This window comes from Tachyglossus aculeatus, chromosome 10, assembly GCF_015852505.1.
Source record: "Tachyglossus aculeatus isolate mTacAcu1 chromosome 10, mTacAcu1.pri, whole genome shotgun sequence".
Taxonomy (NCBI): domain Eukaryota; kingdom Metazoa; phylum Chordata; class Mammalia; order Monotremata; family Tachyglossidae; genus Tachyglossus; species Tachyglossus aculeatus.
The window spans coordinates 44,023,153-44,038,864 of NC_052075.1; the positions used below are offsets into that span (position 1 = coordinate 44,023,153).

Here is a 15,712-nt window from a genome sequence, read left to right on the forward strand (position 1 = left end):
CTTTTAACATTGTCTTTCAATAATAATAATCACAATAAGGTCACCTCTGCCTTTATCCTGCCAGATGAGGCTCCGTGCTGTGGATTTGCACTCCTAACATCCCACCCCTTAGGGAGACCCTCCATGCATCAGCTAAGGGAAGGGGAAAGTTATGCAGTGAGTCGACAACTGAGCTAGACTCGGCCCTTGTAGTAGAGATCTCTCGGAAAGGTGCAAACCAGTGGTGCCAGCTTAGTTCCATGGACCTTTCAACCCCCAGATTATGCAAGTCCTCCCAACAGTGCACAAATGTTGTAACTAATGACGATTGGGTCAGTGTTTCCAGAATGAAGTGTCCATCCCCATGGCCCATTCTGAGGACGTTTGCAAAAGCCTCTGAGGTCACGAGTGCAAGGTGGAAGAGCATCATCCCCCAAACCTTTAATGTTTTCCAGGACACCTTGGTGTTCCAACATCCTACATGGGGTAAAATCTGAAACGGGCACAGAAGAGCAACATTTCACTGCCCTTTTGATGTGAAATGAAAAGCAACAGTGGGCCTTGCTCTTTGTTTTTCTGTTTCTCAAACTGTTGGCAGGCAGCGTGAGAGAGAAATGGAAAATAGGGTCCAACTCTGCACAACGTTTCTTTCTAACATAACCGCCCCAGACCATTGGATTATCCGAGTCAGGAGGTTCTCATACTGTGTGGAACTGACTCGTGTATAGGAGCCACCCGACCGCATTAGTCTTTCCACTGGTCCATGGGGAAGGGTTTTCTTTCCTCTACTTCGTGTTTTGAGAGAGAGGTTGTAGGGAGGGATCAAAGCAAACTGAGAGGTCCAAAAAGGCCAAACATATGTGGGAATGCTTTGGCTGGGGGATGAGAAGCCTCCGGGGAAGAGTGGAACCCAGATGGGCTTTCAGCTGCCGTTCCTTGGCCCGCTTCTGAAATGTGAGTCAGCCCTGGGAAAATTGGGAGAACTGTAAAACAAGGTAAAAAATGTTGGCCGAGGTACTGGCTGTGGAGTGGGGCTTTCTGCCCCTTCACCCCAAACCCTCTAATTTTATTGCTTCCATCGCACTTCCCTTTCTAGCCAGTGCTACTGTCTGTTTCCCGGCAAGTTGAATGCGGAGGTACAGAGTCGAACGCCTTGCCGTGTTACAGAATCAGGCCAGGTTTAGTTAGGGAAAAGACGACACAAAGGAGAGCATCTGTTTGTGTGCACTGGGCTTTCAGAAGATGGCCTGCAACCCAGCTTTCTGGCAGGCTGAGGGAGCAGGGGGCATACCTCGATCTCTTTCCACCGGGTGTTTTTGTTGTTGTTGTTGTCTGGTTTTTTTCATTTTTTCTTTTCTCCTAAGATCCACGCGTACAACCTCGAAACGAACACATGGGAAGAGATCACGACAAGACCCCATGAAAAAATAGGTAAAATTTGCCAGCGGTGATTCTTCAGCACTTCCTTCGCGTGAACGGGTATTCCACTTTTTCCTATCTCGGTGGCATAGGATGGGAATGTCTGGCTTTAGTCAGGCCAACGTGGGGCAGGCCACACACAGCTGAGTCCGGCTGAGACCTACTCCTTAGCTTGGCCACCTTTTCGTTAAATCCAGCGCCAGGAGGCCTTACGTTTACCTGCATCCTAATTCTAATTATCCAACCCAACCTGCAGTTTTGTTACAGGTACTCTCGGGTCAGGTAAAGTGCAAGTGTGCCAGTCTCTTGCTGGGTTTCTTCACCTCAAAGGGATTCATATATGTCTGTGATATAGGGGAGCTGCTTAAACCCCCGTGTAAGTTAAATTGACCTATTCTTGGGGATATTCCTAACAGTAATAATAATAATTATCGTAATATTTAAGTGCTCACTATGCACTTTGTTAGCACTGGGGGCGGGGAGGTGGTCAGACCCACTCCCTTTCCCACACAGGGCTCACATTCCAAGTAAGAGGGAGAACAGGTATTGCATCCCCATTTTACAGATGAGGAGACTTGAGGCATGGAGAAGTTAAGTGACGTGCCCAAGTTCACATAGCAGGCAAATAGAAGAGCCAGGAGCAGAACCCAGGACCTCAGACTCCTAGGCCCCTAGGAAGAGTCCCACCGCACTTGTTAGGAATAACTTGGATCTTTTTGTGTCTGGCAGGTTTTCCCGCAGCTAGAAGATGTCACAGTTGTGTGCAAATAAAAAATGGTAAGGCTCCAGAATGAAAACTCCTGCCCGGTGGGTGACCGAAATCGAGATGGAAGGGGGTCGATCAGAGGAGCGGCAGTCATTCATTCATTCAATCGTATTTATTGAGCGCTTACTGTGTGCAGAGCACTGTACTAAGCGCTTGGGCAGTACAAGTTGGCAAAATATAGAGACGGTCCCTACCCGACAGCGGGCTCACAGTCCTGCAGCAGCTTGGTGTGATAATGACAAGAAAGGCGATGAAAAGGCTTCTGAAAATGGACTGCCCTCTCTTTACAGTCCTTGATCAGATGTTCCAGAGGGTTGCATATTTGCTGTGTAATTGAAATTGTAATTAACCTGAGCTGAAGCGGGGCTTGCATTTGTTTCCAGGAGGCCCTACCGCTTGCGTGGAGGAAGGTTTATGCCTTCCTGCTCCATAGTCTGGGTTCCCTGAGGACCAGACTAAAGAGTCATTCTTGGTTGCTTATATTTGTTTGTTTTTTTTTTAAATTAGAACATCACCCGACACTTTCCCACTTGTAGTAACCATGATGAAATGTCATTTTGTAAAGGTTATTTTGCTTGCTGGCCGTTGCCCGTCCACACTGTCATCTCCCCTTTGGGCCAGTCAACAAGAGCAGTGGGCGGATCAGAAAATAGTTAATAATACTTTACGAAATGCTTTATCCCAGTTTGCTAAATGACGGCTCTCAGATAATGCCTGCTTTCATCCTTCTCACAACTTACAGCTCACTGGAAAGCCCAATTCAGACTTCAGTGAGATTTAAGGGGCTGCCTCTGATGCACAGACTCCTCCTAGCAGACTTAAACTCTGTCTGGAAGAGATTTCTAGACAACGGCAAAGTTTAGCTTGGGACTACCAGGTTTTTGGGTTTGTTTCAAATGGTATTTGTTAAGCCCTTACTATAGATACAAGCCAGTCAGGTTGAACACAGTCCCCGTCGCACAGAGGGCTCCCAGTCTTAATCTCCGTTTTACAGATGGAGGCACAGAGAAGTGAAGTGACTCACCCAAGGTCACACAGCAGACAAGGGGTGGAGCCAGGATTAGAACCAGGTCTTCAGATTCCCCGGCCTGGGCTTTATCCAGTAGGCCACACTGCTTCCCCCAGGGACCAGGAAGCTTCAATCCAATAATCCTTCTTGCTCACGGTTCCCTCGGCTGAGCTGTTCCTTGTCAGGATCTCACTGACCCACAACCCTGCAAGGAGTTGCCAAAGAAGCTCTCATCAGGGGACTGCTTGAAACCGTTATCAGCTGGTCCTGGCTTGGGTTTGGTCCGACCTGAACCCAATCAATCAATCGTATTTATTGAGCGCTTACTGTGTGCAGAGCACTGTGCTAAGCGCTTGGGAAGTACAAGTTGGCAACATATAACAAATCAAAGAGGGACAAAGATGTTTCAGGCCAGGTTTTAGCTGACTGCGTGTGGCAGGTAATTGAAGCCGTCAGTCACCCCAACTGCGGGGCCCCTGCCCCCCACCCGCCCCGCTCGGTTGCTTGCAGTGGGTCCCAGCTCCTATCGGCACCCCTCGGCTCGCTGGCTGGCCATAACTCACGCCGTCTTCCTCTCCTCCATTCGTAGACGTGTTCGTTTGTGGTGGGTATAACGGGGAAGTGATTCTGGGAGACATCTGGAAGCTGAGTCTGCAGACCTTCCAGTGGGTGAAGCTTCCAGCCGTCATGCCGGAGCCAGTTTATTTCCACTGTGCTGCTGTTACACCAGTAAGTCCTCGTGGGCCTGGGGGGTGTGTGTGTGCATACCCCTCCTCCCCCCTGCCTTACCTCCTTCCCCTCCCCACAGCACCTGTACATATGTATATATGTTTGTATGGAAGCCTCTCCCCCCTCCCTCCCGAGCCCCTGGATACTGAAGCTGCGAGGACATCTTTTAGACTGTGAGCCCACTGTTGGGTAGGGACCGTCTCTATCTGTTGCCAACTTGTACTTCCCAAGCGCTTAGTACAGTGCTCTGCACACAGTAAGCGCTCAGTAAATACGATTGATGATAATTTATTTGTCTATTTTATTTGTACATATTCTATTTTACTTTGTTAATATGTTTTGTTGTCTGTCTCCCCCTTCTAGACTGTGAGCCCGCTGTTAGGTAGGGACCGCCTCTATACGTTGCCAACTTGTACTTCCCAAGCGCTTAGTACAGTGCTCTGCACACAGTAAGCGCTCAATAAATACGATTGAATGAATGAATACCCACACACACATGCGCCTGCACTTACACAAAAACCTCCAGCTAGGAACAGACCTGGTGCCGACCCAGTCGAGGGCAAGAATCCATTTTCTGGGGCAGATCAGCGAGTCCGCCCAGACCAGTTGTGTCTTCAGACAGCGGCCCCGGGACAGTTGGAGGAGCTGGGTGGTGGCTGCTTTCTAGACCATTCATTCATTCAGTCGTATTTATTGAGCGCTTACTGTGTGCAGAGCACCGTACTAAGCGCTTGAATAATGATGGCATTTATTGAGCACTTACTGTGTGCAGAGCACCGTACTAAGCGCTTGAATAATGATGGCATTTATTAAGCGCTTACTATGTGCAAAGTACCGTTCTAAGCGCTGGGGAGGTTACAAGGTGATCAGGTTGTCCCACTGCGGGACAGTCTTAATCCCCATTTTATAGATGAAGTTACCGAGGCCCAGAGAAGGTAAGTGACTTGCCTAAAGTCACACAGCTGACAGTTGGCAGAGCCAGGATTTGAACCCATGACCTCTGACTCCAAAGCCCGTGCTCTTTCCACTGAGCCACGCTGCTTCTCTCCTGAGGCTCAGTCACAGCCCTGTGGTCTCCTCCCTCCGCGCCTGGCAGGCCGCGTGGGTATGACCCAGTCCTTTTAGACTGTTGGGTAGGGACTGTCTCTATATGTTGCCAATTTGTACTTCCCAAGCGCTTAGTCCAGTGCTCTGCACACAGTAAGCGCTCAATAAATACGATTGATGACGATGACCCCCTGCGAGACCCTTGGCAGAGGGTCCATCTTCCCGGGATCGGCCGAGCCCGAGTCTCTCCCCTCCCGCCCCCCGACAAGGTGGGTCTTTAACAGAGCCCTTTCCTGTCCCCCCGACAGGCCGGCTGCATGTACGTCCACGGAGGCGTGGTGAACATCCACGAAAACAAACGGACCGGGTCGCTCTTTAAGATGTGGCTGGTGGTTCCCAGCCTCCTGGAACTGGCGTGGGAGACGCTGCTCGGCGCCTTCCCTCACTTAGCAAACCTCTCCCGGACACAGCTGCTGCACCTGGGACTCACGCGGGGGCTGATTGAGCGCTTGAAATGAGGATTTCTCGCCCGTCCTTCCCCCTCCGGAAATGTTAATTTAAAGAGGCTATTTATGGGCAGCAGGGCGAGTGCGGACGGAGAGGATCGGGGACCCCGGTCGAGGCCTTACCCAGAAAATACAGCAGATGCCTTTCTGTCCGTGCCGTCGAAGTCTGTGGAGACGTGACTCTCCTCCGGGGCTGCCGCTGCACCTCCTGCTTCCCTCCCAGTCTTCCTCCCGTCTCTGTTTTTTTTTTTTTTTGGAGGGGAGGGAGACGGAGGTGATCTCCGCGGAGACCTCGTACTCTGGGCAATCGAGGTAATGGAGCAAGTTCTCTTTCAGGAGACTACAGAACGTGCCGGCAGCTGGGGCCTCGTCGTTTTAAAGAGTGCGTTTGGGAGGGTAGGGGAGAGGAGGAAAATGTTGTTATAGCCTTGCAGCGTATGCTTTTAACCCTGGTGTTTAACTTATCGCTCTAGAGATGTACTTTCCCAAGTAGGCACGGCTCAGCGCAGCAGTCTCTGAGCGCCCGCCGGCTGCGCCGGGACTTCGGCGGGTCCCAAAGCTGAATGTTCAGGGCCGTCCGCTCTTGGCCATCCTCATCTCTTCATGCCCCCTCACCGGGCCGGGCCCAACAAGGGCCTGAACCAAGATGCTTCAAATCCCCAGGGCTGGGGGCAGGGAAGGGGAATGGCCTCATCGATCCTGCCACTTTCTTGGGGTGAGGGGGTGGCTAGGGGAAGTTTCCTTCCCCTTTGGGCATGGGAGTGGCTTCACCTGCCATATTCAGAGCATCTTCCAGCCCTCAGGACCTCTGCCACTCGTTCTTAGTAACCTCCCCACCTCCTATGTGGTGTCTGGCCCAGATACAGCCTCTCCTGCACCCAGGCAGTGAGTTTTAGCTCTGGAACGGCGGTACTTGTTTTATGTCCCGCGCTTGTTTCCCCCACCTCCCTCTCTGGTTTTCCCCCCACATCTCCTAGTCAGCACCCCCCCAACACACAAACCCCGGCTGCCCCTCCCCAGGGAACGAAGCCTCACTTACAGCGCCGGGTGGGGGAGGAAGTAAGATTGAGTGCTGGCATCATTCCCGGGAGGAAGAATGGCCACAGATAACGATCTTACTTCCAGTACGGTTTCTGGGGCTGCCGCGGCTCCATCTTGGCAGAACGGTCCCCCGGGTGGCTCACGGGCCGACGGACCCGGATCTCCCAGCAGTGATCGGCACAGTGCACTTAGGCCAGTGGGTTTAAGCCGGACACTTTTCTTTTAAGTGCCTTTTTCTTTTAAAATAACTTGCCAAAAGAGTTTGCCCATCGCCACCACAGAAAAGCGTAGAGAGGGGGTTGCCTTTGTCCGCTGGGCTCTGAGCTACGGCACCAACCCAGCTGGGGAAGCACAGGGTGGGGCCACGTGGGCGGCCCGTTTGTCCCAACATGAAGATTCCCAGAACTTTGTTTTGGCTTCAACCCTATCTACTTCCCTAGCCTGTTAACTCTTCCATCCAGTTGGTCCAGAGCGGGGGAGCCACTTCTTGTCGTGGCTCGGCCTTCAGAAGTCCCTAAATGCTCCCCCTGCCCATCTCAGATTTCCAAGGAAAAGGTTGGGAAAAACTGGTGGCTCGTTCGGTGTGCTTTTTTTTTTGGAGGGACTAGAACCCGGTTTTTATAGTTTGAGGACAAGGGCGTTGGGGCCCAGGTCTGCCTAGTCCTGGATCAGCCCTTTTAGGGCCAGCCACTCACCTTGGCCACAAGCCGAGTTAATAGGATTTGCTGAAAGCCGGAGTCTGGATCAGAGCATCTGGAGGGATAGAGGAGAGGGAAGGGCCTGTTTTAGGAGCGGGTGAGGGGACCAGAGAAGGAGCTTTCAGCTGCTGCTCTGCTGTTGCCTTATGCAGTCGTGGGACTGTGGTGCTGGAGATCATCTCGGACGCGGGGCGTTCTGGCTCTGCGTGGCATCTGCTTGCTTTCATCCTCTCCAAGCCTTTTTGAGGCTCCCTTCCTCTGTACCCTGAAAAGACACAACATCAGCTGCAGCCCCCGGGGTCGCAGCGGGTGCCCTGACTGGAGCCACAGGCCAACCTCAAATCTTTTAATCTAGATTTCTCCTGGGGTGGTGAAACCATGCACCCTTCCCCGTCCCCCAGCAATGCAAGAAGTTAGGCCAGATGCTGGAGGACTCCCTTAGGGGCACCTCACAAGTTTCAGGCTATTAACCAGCCAGCAACAGGTGCTTCTGTTTTCTGGGCCATTTGCACACCTGCTTCTCCGCCTTACAACTGGCTGCCTCAGCTGTCTGCGTCTAGATCCAGTCACACCCATTTTCACTGTAAAAAACTTTGGCTTAGTTGATTTCAACTCCCACTGCCCTTTCTCCGCCCCTCATGGGGTAGCAGTGGTGACCAGAGAACAGCCGGCAAGGCCTGGTGTCATTCCTCCCTCCTGCCCTGCTGCTCCCTGCTCTAACTCACTACCTTCCAACAAGCTACTGCAGAGCTGGATTGGCAGGAAGGTACAGTGGTCGCCCAACAGAATCGAGCTGTTCGATGGGCACGAGCCCGCCGCCTTCTTGCAGCGTTTCAGCCTTAGTGACGGCATGAAAGCAGGCTCATGAGATTGCGACTTGCTAATTAAATTGTTCAATAAGGAAATGATGGGGGGTGGCGGGGGTGAGCAGCCCCCCTCCCCAGTGTACACAGAACTGGATGTAAGGGGTTAAAATAAACCCCCAACTAGGGACCTAAGGGTTCTAACACCTCACTTACCCTGCTCTCCAACTAGCTGAGGTGACAGCAGTCCTGCAGATAGGTGGGCTGCAGGAGGGAAAGAAAGTAGCCAAGAGCTTGGATAGCCAGCCCACTGCCTGGCTGACCAGCACCAGGGGAAGAAACTGAAGAGGGTGCTGGGCCAGTTTCTCCAGTTAAATTGCGTGGGCAGGTTCCATCCCTCTGGTGAGGGAGAGAGACTAGATTAGAGTCCTAGCATCCTGCAAGAATAAGGAGTAGCCCACCTGTACCTGCTGTGTTAGCTACCCCTTAAGGGGAAGACCTCAACTCCAGGAGGAGCGGGGAAAAAAAATTCAACTTTTGAAATCTGTCACTGATTGAAAGAATTCTGTAGATTGCAGTTGTAGGTGATGGTGTGGTGCTTATTAACTCCATTAGGTGAAGCTGATTCTCAAGGTCATCGGGGCTGGGGCTGGTTCTCTCGGATGGGCCCGGCCCTTTCCGTTCGTTCACCTCTCCAACCCCTCGTCTTGACTCACGCTCGTGGGTCCAGTTAGCTTGCTCCTCTGTGAGAAGTTTTGTTACCCTGGTGCTCATTAACTCCATTAGGTAAAGCTGATTCTCAAGGTCATCGGGGCTGGGGTTGGTTCTCTCAGATGGGCCCGGCCCTTTCTGTTCGCTAACCTCTCCAACCCCTTGTCTTGACTCACGCTCGTGGGTCCAGTTAGCTTGCTCCTCTGTAAGTTTTGCTACCCTTCAGATTTTTCATTCCCATATCCTGTTTGTAAAGCTGTTGAGGGGGTTTTCCTCTCTGGAAAGGCCCAGGCTTTTGGGCAGAGCCATCCCTTGGAAGCTTCAACACTAAGAGTCAGTGGCAAGATGCTTGTACTTTTACCACTCCCCAGCTTTCAGAGGTGGTGGCCGTAGCCCATGGCCTGAAGGCTTGGTTGTCTTTTCCGAGGTGGCCGTAGCCTAGGGCCGAAAGGCTTGGTTGTCTTTTCCTCTATGGCTGCTGTGGGGAGGGAGCGGCAAAGAGCATCAATTCTAGCACCTGTTGTGACCACCACGTGGAGCTGGGAAGATGCCAAAACCTCACCCCCACAGAGGCCAGGATCGTCCCGGGCAGGGTGGTATCTGGTGTTCTGGCCCCATCCCAACTCAGGTTCCCCCTCGGGCTCAGATTTTAAGCAGACCGCCTCACCATCCCCTCCCAGGTAAGGCTGTAGGAGCTGTGGCCCAGGGTCTTGGTGTCTCATGGGGGATTAGCACCGCCGCTGTGGCGGGGGGCCCAGCTTTGCAGAAGCTCCATTTCAGGTAATCCTGTGACTTCTCCGTTTGCAGTCCCCTCCCAGCCTGCAGAAAGGAATGGTGTGCAGCCCCTCCCGGCGAGGCACAATTTTTTCCCAGCGATGGGCTGCCTCTGCCCCGGACCTGGGGCTCGCAGCCTCCGGCGCTTGCCTTACCCCCAACGCTGAACGGCGGAGTCCTTTTCGCGGTCAGCGTGCATGTGATGAGCTGAGGCCACCCTCTCCGTGCTGCCGGTCCCCATTCCCTCCCCTGTCACCACTTGGAGACAGAGAGCTGGTTCTGAAGTGTCTGGCTGATATTTATGTACCTTATCAGTGTTCTCCAGTTTGGATTTTTTTTTTTTTTTAAAGAGTTCTGATCAATAAACCTAATCAAGACTCCAGTTTGTTCATGCCCTATCCCTTTACTTTAAAGAGGAAACTGTCTGTTCAGGTCGGGGGGTGGGGGTTAGGTTAGTGTCTGACCCAATCAGGAGACTGTGAGCCCACTGTTGGGTAGGGATTGTCTCTATATGTTGCCAATTTGTACTTCCCAAGCGCTTAGTACAGTGCTCTGCACATAGTAAGCACTCAATAAATATGATTGATGATTGATGATGACAGGGGATCAGCATTTGTTCAGTAGAAGCAGCGTGGCTCAGTGGAAAGAGCACGGGCTTTGGAGTCAGAGGTCGTGGGCTCCAATCCCAGCTCCGCCAATTGTCAGCTGTGTGACTTTGGGCAAGTCACTTAACTTCTCTGTGCCTCAGTTCCCTCATCTGTAAAATGGGGATTAAAACTGAGCCCCCATGGGACAACCTGATCACCTTATAACCACCCCAGCGCTTAGCACAGTGCTTTGCACATAGTAAGCGCTTAATAAATGCCATTATTATTATTATTATTAGGATGGACCACCGACTGTAACCAGCCCCAAAGAGACTGAAAAGCCCGGGCCTGGCATTCAGTAGGACCTGCGTTCTAATGCCAATTTTTGCCACTTGTCTGCTCTGTGACCTTGGGCAAGTCACGTAACTTCTCTGTACCTCAGTTACCTCATCTGTAAAATTGGGATTAAGACTGAACACCATGTGGGAAGGGGACTGTGCCTAACCTGATTAGCCTGTAGCTACTCCAGCAGAGTGTCTGGCATCTTGTAAGTGCTTAAATACCATTTATATATGTTAAAAAAAAAAGGCAGAAACAAGTGCCAGGGAGGGACTGTACTGAGCTCTCGAATTGAAGCAAGTCATTAATCCCCCACTGCTAATGAAAGAGGGTCCACTGGCCCCAGAGAAAGCCAGGGTGGGACTGACCTGATCCCAACTGGGCCGCAGGGCTGAAGCAGGCCGAACATTTCTCCGAGGGTGGGATGGCCGAGCTGGAGAGGCTCCTAATCGGATCAGGTTGGCGGGGCTCCAGCGTTCAACTCTTCCTCCTCATTACCGGGGCTAGGTCCCTCAACCTCCACCTGCGAATCCAGCTGACATCTCCCTGAAGGAAAGGCCAGAAGAGACCCCCCAGCCTCAAGGAAGCAAGGGTCTCCCTCACAACCCTCCCCCTTGCTCCCTCCCCTCTTCCTTCTCTCCTGCACTCACGATATCAACAGTAGGTTTCAGTGCAAAAGAGTTCGTTTAATAATTTCCACAGTATAAAAAGAGGGGCGGGGTGGGGTGGGGGGAGAAAGAGACCCAGATTAGACATATTGAGCTTCCCGCTGCAGCCTATAGGATTCAGAACCAGATGGGCCTATGACCAGCCTCACACCACACACTTTCTCTTCTTTCCGTTTCTCTCTCCCCCTGAGGCAAAAAAGGGACAATTTTCTTCTTCTCCTCTCTCCAATCCAGCAGAGGCAGAGGTCAGCAGCCAGCTGGAGAAGGGGCAAAGAAATACACAGCCAGAAGGATGAGGTAAACCATGACCAGCACAGTGCCTGGAGGATGAGAAGAAGAGGGCAAGCTTGCGTGAGCTGGATGTCAGTCCTTACACAGCACTGCCACCTCCCAGACTGAAAAGAACTAGGTCAGCCTTGCAACTATCCACACGCCCGGGGATTACTTATTAGGGAAGTAAGAGTCCATTTTTGAGGGGACGTAGATAAATTTTTCGTGCTTACTCTCAAGTCTACTTTATAATGAGAGGCTGATTCTGAAAAGTTTTGTACACTTCAACTCGAAACCTTTTCTAGAGTCCTCAGAGCAACTTACACCAATCCTAGCCCTTGTCCATGCAGCTGGGGGTGGGAGAAGAGACCCCCTAGCTGAAGCCTGCGTGGCTGGACCTGGGTGACGGGTAATTCGTCAGGCCAAAGACGTCCCCTGGCCCGCCAACACCGGGACCTGCCCTGTCCCGGGGAGGCTCGGGCCCTCTACCTTGGAAGTAGTCACATTTGCCATCCATGAAGATGTAGTTCATGAGAACGACGCTGAACATGCTGGCGTAGACGTGGAGGTCACTGAAGAGGAGCTTGAACCCCGTCGGCTGCAGAGACAGTACCCCCCTAGGCCACCTAAAATCGACCCCTTCCCCCTGACACAAATCAAAACCCTCCCCACCCCCTGCAGCAACGGCAACCCCGTCCCCTGACTTGCTGGTGCTCTCCCGTCGGGAGCTGGACTGCCCTAGCTCCACAGGGGCCGGCTAAGAGTTGAGATGAATCATTTGGGGGTCCAGGTTCCTGGCCCATCATCATCATCAATCGTATTTATTGAGCGCTTACTGTGGGCAGAGCACCGTACTAAGCGCTTGGGAAGTACAAGTTGGCAACATATAGAGACAGTCCTTACCCAACAGTGGGCTCACAGTCTAAAAGGGGGCTCAGGGAAGCCTCCCTACCTCCCCAGCAGTTACCTGTCCCCATCTTCTCCCCTCAGGGTCAGAAGACTTGTAACCAGGGTCCTCTCTTTAATCTGCCCCGACCCCACATTGGGATGGGCCCAGTGAGCTCCGGGGCCTCCAAATCCAATAGCAGAGGTGGTCTGGGTGGGTTTACTTATTTAGTTTATTTAGTTGTACTCTCCCAAGTACTTAGTACAGTTCCTTGCACACAGTCAGCACTCAAATACAAGTCAATGAACGTATGAACAAGAGCTCCAGGGGTCAGGGCGGGAGTGGCACAACTTAAAGCCGCCAACCCCGGCTGACAGCCTCGCTCTGAATGACACTCCCAGAGCCTCTAGAGAGTCTTGCCCAGGATCTAGGGTCGACTAGACTAGTCTTTTAGACTGTGAGCCCACTGTTGGGTAGGGACTGTCTCTAGATGTTGCCAACTTGTACTTCCCAAGCGCTTAGTGCAGTGCTCTAGCACACAGTAAGCTCTCAATAAATACGATTGATTAAAGAGGAGCTCTTGCTTGCGGGCTGGGTCTTGGGGACTGTGTGACCCGAGGTCAGAACAACCCTACTGCTATAGGGGGGGCCCCCGTGGAAAATGGTGCCAGACCCCCTGCAGGTTCCTGTCCAAGACGGGGGCCGACCCCCTGAGCTCAGCAGCCCCCAGCCGGACTTACGTAGAAGATGGAGAAGAGCACCAAGATGGGGATCTGCAGCATACACACCTGCACTGCAATGCAGTTGCCAATCTCGATGCTGGGGAGAGGAGGACAGAGGAGAGAGAGCTGGGTGAGTCCGTGGGAGCGGAAGGGAAGGCTGCCCGATGGAGAATATCCACAGCTGCCTCTCCCTTTTATGGAAGACTTGGCCCCAATTCCCGCTCTACTAGGAGGAGGGAGGAAGAGGCAGTTGATGTCTCGCCTAGGCTCTTCAGGGAGCTCAGGGTCCCAGACACTTAGGGGCAGGTACACAGCAGATAATCAATCACTCAATCGTATTTATTGAGCGCTTACTGTGTGCAGAGCACTGTACTAAGCGCTTGGGAAGTACAAGTCCTGGGGCCAAACAGGGGCAGCTAGGAGTCAGGCTCCCCTCTGTTATATTGTACCTTCCCAAGCACTCAGGCTCTGCATACAGTAAGCGCCCAAAAAATTCCCGGGTCACAGGGTAATGACCCGAGTCCCGTGGCTCTGTGAGGGAGGGAGCTCAGCTTCACGTCAGCCCAGGATCCTGGTTTTAGAGTAGCACCGGACTCGGCTGCTAGGGCCCCCTCCTCCCCCCAACAGAGCGAGTTCATTCATTCAGTCGTATTTATTGAGCGCTTACTGTGTGCAGAGCACTGTACTAAGCGCTTGGGAAGTACAAGCTGGCAACATCTAGAGACAGTCCCTACTCAACAGTGGGCTCACAGTCTAGAAATAATAATGGCATTTATTAAGCGCTTGCTATGTGCAAAGCACTGTTCTAAGCGCTGGGGAGGATACAAGGTGATCAGGTTGTCCCATGGGGGGCTCACAGTCTTCATCCCCCTTTTACAGATGAGGTAACTGAGGCACAGAGAAGTTAAGTGATTTGCCCAAAGTCACACAGCTGACAGTTGGCGGAGCGGGGATTTGATCCAATGACCTCTGACTCGAAAGCCCGGGCTCTTTCCACTGAGCCATACACTTCAATTCAATCGTATTTATTGAGCGCTTACTGTGTGCAGAGCACTGTACTAAGCGCTTGGAAAGTACAATTCGGGAACAGATAGAGGCAATCCTTACCCAACAACGGGCTCAGTCTAGAATACTCTTAAACTGGCTACCAATGAATGGTATTTATTGAGCACTTACTAGGTGCAGAGCGCTGTACTAAATGCTTGGGAAAGTACATGTACAATCTGTACAATGTCAGCTGTGTGACTTTGGGCAAGTCACTTCACTTCTCTGTGCCTCAGTTACCTCATCTGTAAATTGGGGATTAAGATTGTGAGCCCCACGTGGGACAACTTGATCGCTTTGTATCCCCCGCCCAGTGCTTAGGACAGTGCTTTGCGCATAGTAAGTGCTTAACAAATACCATTATCATTATTATTATTATTACATAGTAAGTGCTTAACAAGTACCATAGTTATTATTATTACAATGTAACAAATAGCAGACATTCACTCAGCTCTCCAGCTGTGCCTTAGGACAGCTTGTTCTGTGGCTGCCCAGCATTCATATGATAATGATAATATTGGTATTTTTTAAGCGCTTACTATGTGCAAAGCACTGTTCTAAGCGCTGGGGTAGATACAAGGTAATCAGGTTGTCCCATGTGGGGCTCACAGTCTTCATCCCCATTTCACAGATGAGGGAACTGAGGCCCAGAGAAGTTAAGTGACTTGCCCAAAGTCACCCAGCTGACAGGTGGAGGAGCTGGGATTGGAACCCACGACCTCTGACTCCAAAGCCCGGGCTCTTTCCACTGAGCCACGCTGCTTCCCAAGTTGGCAACATATAGTGACGGTCCCTACCCAACAGCGGGCTCACAGTCTAGAAGGGGGAGACAGACAACAAAACAAAACATATTAACAAAGTAAAATAAATAGAATATGTACAACTAAAATAGGGTAATAAATACTGATCACCTTGTATCCCCCCCAGCGCTTAGAACAGTGCTCTGCACATAGTAAGCGCTTAACAAATGCCAACATTATTCATATGACAAGCCCACTAAAAGGCCAAGAAGCCGGGGGATCCCCTAGTTTCATTCCCAGTGGCAATAGATGACCTTCACCAGGCCCTTGCCTTCTCCTCCTCCCTCCTTGCCATTGTCAACTGGATATGAGCATCTACTACATGCAAAGCACTGCGCTAGATACTCGGGAACATATGAAGTGAGAGACACCATTCCAGAGAGTTGGAGCCTAACAGGGGAAATGGGCAGATGCAAACTGCCAGTAATTTAATACGTAGGAGAGTGAGAGACTAGCTACCAATGAGACCCCAATAAACAAAAAAAACCTTTAATCTTTGAGCGTTGAGAAGGCTGGGAGGGCAGGGGTTAATCGGGGGGGCCCTCCTGCAAGAAGGGGCCCACCCTCCCCCCCCTTCAACTCCTTCCTTAGGGAAGCGGCGTGGCTCAGTGGAAAGAGCCCGGGCTTTGGAGTCAAAGGTCATGGGTTCGAATCCCGGCTCCACCACGTCTGCTGTGTGACCTTGGGCAAGTCACTTAACTTCTCGGAGCCTCAATTACCTCATCTGCAAAATGCTGATGAAGACTGTGAGCCCCACATGGGACAACCTGATTCATTCGATTCATTCAATCGTATTTATTGAGCGCTTACTGTGTGCAGAGCACTGTACTAAGCGCTTGGGAAGTACAAGTTGGCAACATATAGTGACGGTCCCTACCCAACAGTGGGCTCACAGTCTAGAAGGGGGAGACAGA

At 51.8% G+C, this 15,712-nt stretch overlaps 2 protein-coding genes across 2 annotated transcripts in view; one reads left to right on the forward strand and one right to left on the reverse strand.

Annotated features, from left to right (window-relative positions):
* Positions 1-7,970, forward strand: part of KLHDC10 (kelch domain containing 10) — a 42,722-nt gene extending 34,752 nt beyond the window's left edge. Inside the window, exons 6-9 of the mRNA XM_038753136.1 lie at positions 1,344-1,410; positions 2,128-2,175; positions 3,763-3,902; positions 5,258-7,970. Coding sequence (XP_038609064.1) covers positions 1,344-1,410; positions 2,128-2,175; positions 3,763-3,902; positions 5,258-5,467 — 465 coding nt within the window. The 3' untranslated portion in view covers positions 5,468-7,970. The remainder of the gene's footprint in view (positions 1-1,343; positions 1,411-2,127; positions 2,176-3,762; positions 3,903-5,257) is intronic.
* Positions 7,971-11,121: 3,151 nt separating this feature from the next.
* Positions 11,122-15,712, reverse strand: part of LOC119932862 (low affinity vacuolar monovalent cation/H(+) antiporter-like) — a 28,266-nt gene continuing 23,675 nt past the window's right edge. The window contains exons 24-26 of the mRNA XM_038751985.1: positions 12,973-13,051; positions 11,836-11,944; positions 11,122-11,396 (exon numbers count right to left, since the gene is read on the reverse strand). Coding sequence (XP_038607913.1) covers positions 11,323-11,396; positions 11,836-11,944; positions 12,973-13,051 — 262 coding nt within the window. The 3' untranslated portion in view covers positions 11,122-11,322. The remainder of the gene's footprint in view (positions 11,397-11,835; positions 11,945-12,972; positions 13,052-15,712) is intronic.